The 6,658-nt window shown below is 38.5% G+C and overlaps 1 protein-coding gene across 1 annotated transcript; it reads left to right on the top strand.

Annotated features, from left to right (window-relative positions):
• The first annotated feature begins 1,972 nt into the window (after positions 1-1,972).
• On the top strand, positions 1,973-6,068 carry tmem150c (transmembrane protein 150C). The gene is made up of 8 exons (XM_071465422.1): positions 1,973-2,155; positions 2,838-2,921; positions 3,477-3,530; positions 3,621-3,656; positions 3,757-3,824; positions 4,348-4,475; positions 4,589-4,766; positions 5,068-6,068. The coding sequence occupies exons 1-8, from the start codon at positions 2,148-2,150 to the stop codon at positions 5,274-5,276; spliced, it is 765 nt and encodes a 254-aa protein (XP_071321523.1). The 5' UTR covers positions 1,973-2,147; the 3' UTR covers positions 5,277-6,068.
• Positions 6,069-6,658: the final 590 nt, after the last annotated feature.

Here is a 6,658-nt window from a genome sequence, read left to right as displayed (position 1 = left end):
AGCCAGGATTGAAAACTCTGTAGGAGAAACACAGAAGCATTTATTTATTTATCTGTTACTTTATTGTCTTAAAAGTAGTGAAATTCAAATGTACTGACTATTAACATACAACATACAGCTGAGGCTGGTAGATGTGCAGATATTTGGTCAGAACTGAAGAACAGGACAAATCTCAATTGTGACCTGATGATGGCGCCACAGGAAAAATCAACGGGTCACTAAAGAGGTTAAGCTTCATCCTGTGAAGAAGACGAAAGTCTGAACCAAATTTCCTTTTGTTGTTGTTCAGTTTTTATTAATTTTAACATTTTGACATTATACAAAAATACAGATGGCATAACTGTGACACAGCCAAAAAAAAAGAAAAAAAAAACACAATACATATATCAATAAAAAAAGGTAGCCAAAAAACCCTACATGTCAGTACCTTTACACCCTGTACCCTCTCTGAGGAAATTAAAAATAGAGTTTGGCTTTCAACATTCAAGAAATTTAACCATTTACAACATTTACTAACTTTGGTTAATTACAAACTATAACAGATGTGAGTCTGGTCTATGTACAGTTTTATGATGGAACTTCTTGCATCCGTTGTTGTGGCCGAGCCTACGTTTGAAAGCACATCCTGCCATAAATCTTCTCTAATCTCACTATCAAGATCCTTTTTCCATGTTAATATCAGGCTTTCACATAAAGAATTTAGTTCCTGTTTTTTTTGATACGAGGTAATGTACCAGGAGAGACCCCCACACTCCTCGTCAGCTGTAAACACTCTCAGAAGTAGAGGTATAGTAAAGTATATCCCTACTGATTTAAAGAAGAATTTACACAATATAAATGAGGATAAGGAGGATAAATACAAACAGCAAACTAAAATGTAAATTCACTGCTGTACATGCTGCTGTGTATTCAGTTGTCATCATGGCCAGATTAACCTGTTTGTGGGCCCCGGGGGAATTTGTAGCTGAACCGTTTTTGCCTCCGAGTAGATTTCACACAGCAACCTTCATAGTGAACCAGTACCGGACCAACCAGTTCTTTAATCCTCTCCCTCCTGTATGTCAATTAGTCTGTGGTCATTAAGGAAACTGCACCACTTGAACACGAAGGTTAGAACCAGATTTTAACACAGGGGCCCCTCTATGTGACAGGGCCTCAGGAATACATTGTAATGCCGGTTGCAGTTGTCCCAAACAAATGTGAAAGTAATGAGATTACTTCACACACACTCATCAAATTAAATCAATTTACAACAGGTAAAACGATGACAGTCTTAAAACTATACTTTGACAAGGGGGGTGGGGGGCTTCTTATACTTGGTGTTGTCAATCAAATTATGTGGATAGAAATGATATAACCTGGAGTTTATGTGGCCCCTCAAGGGTCCGGGGCCCCTTTACAGTTGCTCACTTTGCCTGACTGGTGATCCAGACTTGCTTTAACCCTATAATGCCAAATGCATCAAATTTGATACAAGCATTTCTGAGACCTACTGCATCACCTCATGGTAAAAACTTCACTCAAAACCCTCCTGTATCCAATCTGACACTTGTCTTCCAGCCCCTGGTGGATCCCTTTATCACTACAACAATTCAAACACAGCACATGGAACAATCCAGGTTGGCCGCCTTCAGATTGTTCCCAACTCACTGGATCAAGGTCAAGAAAATTGCGATTTTTACGATTTTCCAGTGACATTTTCTTTGAAATTTTTAGTTATAATTACATAATCTTTTGCATTTTAGTATGTAGTAAAATCGTGTATAAAATTTGGAAAAACCTATATGCAAATAATTTTTTGTAATTTTTTTTTTTTTCAAATTTTGTGAAAGGGACAAATAAAGGTTCCAGATTGAAGAAATCAGAATTTTCAGTCCATTATTTCTGGGGTCAGGCATTACAGGGTTAAACTGGATATCTGGATCTCTGGACTGATAATTACATTTACCGCGCTTTATTTTGAAGGACGCCCAGACCGGAAGTGTTACCTCACCAGAAAAACCCTTTTTCTCACACCTGTTGTGTGATGCTAAAGCGACAACATTACACCTTCAGGTGTTTGTGGACGTGAACTCCAACACAGCGGAAGTGGATGAAAAGCGCTGGAGGGGATTTGAATAGAGTTTAGGTACATAGATGATCCAGGGATGGACAGGTACAGTGGACAGTGACCTTCTGTTGTTGTTGTTGTTGTTGTTGTTGTTTCACCACTTTTTGTCAGAACTGCAGACACATTGCACCACTTTCTGATCAGACACCATTTATAAGTGGTTCATAAGCCGTAATGAATGTGTTATTTAATAGGTAATAAATAATTAGTTGATGCTTTATAATATATTAGTTATCAGCGTTGATGGATTCCTGAACAGGCTTACAAACACCACTGCAAAGAGATGCAGAAATGACCATAAAGAGAAGCGGAATGACAACAGAGAGACTAAATAACCACAACGTAATGGCTTTGTGATGCAAAACAACTACAAAATGCTGCACAGATGCATTAATGCAATAAATACCCTGAATAAAAGGTTAAGAAATCACTCACTGATGCTTTATAGAGCAGATTGTGGTAAAGGCTCCTCCAGTACAACACAAAAGCTGTCCTTACTGATGGTTTGTGACTGAGTAATTAACCATCAGTAAATGAAGTATTAACTGTTAATAAAATAGTTAATAAACTAGTTACAGCTTAAAAACCTTTAGATAAAAAGTGTTTTATCTGAACGTGGTACCAAGATGGGATATAAGTGAGCTAAAGCCTGTGTGTTGTGAGTGGAAGTGTCAGTGTTGAAATGTTTCCATACACGCTAACACAGCCTCTTCTTTTGTGGTGTCAGAGGACACAAGATGTGGAACTGCAGTCCGTGGGCTCTTCTGCCTCCCGTCTACTCTGTGTGCACAGCTGTCGGACTGTGGGCGGTGTAAGTTCTGTTAATTATAGGCCTGAACTGAACGACCAGGTCTGTCTCCATGGATGAATTACCGAGTGGGCCTAACAGACACAGGCCCAGGGGCCCCCGGAAACTAATCCGATCCCAAATTTGTTTTATTTTTGTGTATTTTCCCTTCATGTGACAGCTGCACAGAATAATTAAGCTACAGAAACATTGAAATAAGATACAGTAAAATCAGTAAAGCAATTTCAATCATTTGCACAGCAGATTAGTTCTGCGATAAGAAATTTAGCATCTGTATCTCAGTTTCCTATAAATTACATTAAATAATAAAGTGCTATATATATATATACTATATACTTGTATAGGGCCCTATAGTATTTTAGTATATTTTGTGTGCAGAGGAGTGTCAGTTTGACACAACAAATAGATGCAAAATGATATAAAGAGAGGTTGCAAAATTACAGGGGCCCATTTGTCCATCTGTCACACACACCACATCTTACTCCTGTACCAGGTGATATTACAGCACTTTATGATTGTATTCACCTTTAACATGATGCATTTTGATGTATTTAATAGGTACTTTATAGCTGTCAGGGATGAGCAGATAGCACCGCTGACCTCTCATTACAGGTGAGAATCAACTCAATATTATGGACAGCAAATAATCATTTTATATCCCTTTGGAATAATCTCTCTCTCTCTTAATTAATTTATTTTTAGGAGAAGAAATGGATCATTTTATCCTCCATACATCAGGTACATACTCGTCATTTTCTCTTCACAGTAGAAGCGTACAGAAGATACTGTGTTGATTTTAGTACAGCAAATACAGGATCCTCCCTTTTTCTCCTCTCAGTGCTGCAGGCAACTTTCCACCAGCCAGCTGCATCTTCAGCGAGGTCATGAACCTGGCAGCGTTTGTTGGTAAGAGCAGTGATGTACCGTGGTTGATTATGTTGATATAATGACAATACAAGATGGCAATCCCATGAAAAGCCCAAAGTCAGTAATGTGTTTATCTGTCACATATTTGCATCTCTTTATTCTATTAATCTGTTGTCTTTAATCCTTGGTATATTCTCCAACCTCATACATAATCTTACAGACATACAAATGCAAGACAAGATACAGCTTGTAGACTCTTATGTCATGTTAGTGTATATATTTATAGTATGCTCCTAGTTTTTAGTTATAATTCAGTTTGAAATTAGGGTCTAATAATTTATTTATTTTACTTATTTCTTATCAACCTCTTTGAGGGTCATTATGTTACTTTTTATTGTCAGCAGGATCTTTGACACAAAGACAGATATGGAATATCACCAGACCTCTCCTTTAATGCATGAACGGACAGATTGTTGCCACACAACATGCAGTGTACTATGAAAGCAGAATAAAGACAGCTGTTCATTTTTACTCATTTCCATTGGTTCTTTATTTCTTCCAGCGTTCATCATTGCAGTCCTAAGATACCTCCAGCTGAAACACACCATGGACAAACCATGGCTGAACTTTGGTTGTCTGGTGGCTTTCTCTATCTGCTGCTTTGGAATGACGCTCGTAGGAAACTTCCAGGTAACGCACACCACCAACAGATACATGTATTTAATAGTTCATATACCAATTTATAGATGGACTCACCTGCGGGTTCAGTTCAAGAGACCTGATCTTTGTTATTGTGGTTTTAGTTATTCACTCAGAAGATGATTCACAACTTGGGCACCTTCATGACGTTTGGACTGGGGACGCTCTTCTGCTGGGTGCAGTCCTACTTCACCCTGAGGGTTAACCTGAAGAACGAGGGAAGGATTGTCAGTATCATTCGCTTCCTGTTGTCTGGATCCATCACTCTCTGCATGATACTCTGTATCCTTTTACTCAGAGCAGCTTAAGAGGGTTATCAGCACCTTTAAAAGGTAATGACCGAATGAATTTTAATAATAAAAGACTGCAACTTGAAATTAGCGATTAATCTGCTAATTACTTCTGCAATTTATCACTTGGCCTATAAAATGTCAGACAATCTAAAATTCCCATCACAATTAGTTTGTGTGGCTCAGCCATTTTCTTTAAAATCAAGTGTTTAACCTTGTGAACATGTCAATATGATGTTTTTTTATACGTGCAGTATCATGAGCGAAATAAGCCTTTAACTCACCTGCTGCAGATTTCAGCCTGATGTCTCAGCGCTTACACATGCACGCAGCTCGATGCCAGTGGGCACTGGTCATGTTCTTCCTCACCTTCCTCAGCACTTTCGCCATAGAGTTTCGTCACAACCGCTTCGACGTGGTGTGCACAGACAACTCTGGGCGTCGCGTCAGTCTGTCAGAAACTCACTCTGAGGTGTACACGTACCAGCCGGACCAGCGGTAGGGATGTTGCACCACATTTACTCCATCTGAAGACACTGCAGATGTTTCTTACACCTGTTCTTAACTGTGGTATTACTGCTTCAATCAGGGGCAACTTTAATGTGATCAACAAATAAACTTTACTTTACTGCCATGTGCGAAATGAGAGGAAAAGTGAGAGATGCGAGTCTTTGGCGATTAGATGCCGAGTATAGGAAACTTGACAAGTGGTGGTGGTGATGAGAAGAAAAGATATCTGGGACTCTGTGGACTCTGATGAGCTCGACCCGGCACTGATATGAAGACTGGAGGTGGAAGGTGTGGAGGAGGGTCGAAGCAATATACACTGAAATATGCAATATGCAACAAGGTGATTGGCTGGTTGAGATAATGGTGAAATCTGATTGGTTACTGAAAACACCTGAAGTCAGCTGATTATGAGAAGAGGGGTGAGATAGGGAGAGAGCATTGTGAATGAATGAGGCATAAAGATAGTCTTCCTGAACTTACACTTAGCTTGAGTAGCAACAGACGATCACCACCACGTGTTAATGTTTGACTGTTACATATTTTTTATCTACCAGCTTGTAAAAGTTTTTAAAATGCAAACCAACAATCAGCTCATTTTTCATTCTTTTATAAAGGTAGCTGTATTTGGGGAACTAGTTTTAAACTTCTTTTTTTAAACATTAGATTTATAGAATTTTTTTTTACTTTTCAAATGCTGTCATCTTGGGGAGCTGTATGAATCTATGAATGCTATGACACATGTTTGCACAGTGAACAATCAGTATCAATAAAAATACAAAATGTGTGCTGATAGTCTGATTGCCTTTGAGGTTTCACAGCGACTATTTCTTCAGTAAAATGTTTTTTTGTTTTGTTTTGGGTTTTTTTTTTTGTTAAGGCGATTTGCTGTAAAACAGTGGTCCTCAAAGTAGGGTCAGGGGTCATTGGTCCCCAGCAAAAGGGGGAATAATTTATTTTCACTGTAATTCCATCCATAACTAACACAATGACAGAATGTGTGATTAATTTGGTCATGGGTTTTAAACACTTCCTGTAATAAAACCTATCAGATGGGGGACCCTGGGGCAGAATCTTATGAAATGGGGGTCCGTGATCTCATTTGCGTCAGTTTAAGGTCCTTGATGTGAAAATGTTTGAGGTTTAAAATGACCTTTAACCACAGGAATAGTTGACATTTTTTATTAATATGGTTATTTTCTTTCTTGCTGACAGTTAGATAACAGGTTTGATACCATTCTCATATTTGTCTTATAGCTTATATAGCTTAGCTTAGCATTAAGACTGAAGACCTGAAGTTAGCATTGCCCAAGTGAGAAATTACATTCTAGTTTTTTTGGCTGATACCAGTAGTTTTGTTGGGAAATAAAACAGCAA

Source organism: Trachinotus anak, unplaced genomic scaffold (genome assembly GCF_046630095.1).
Source record: "Trachinotus anak isolate AG129_WGS33_773 ecotype Australia unplaced genomic scaffold, CSIRO_AGI_Tana_v1 ptg000028l, whole genome shotgun sequence".
Taxonomy (NCBI): Eukaryota; Metazoa; Chordata; class Actinopteri; order Carangiformes; family Carangidae; genus Trachinotus; species Trachinotus anak.
Note: the sequence above shows the minus strand (reverse complement) of the source record. Positions and strands in the feature narration are given on the sequence as shown.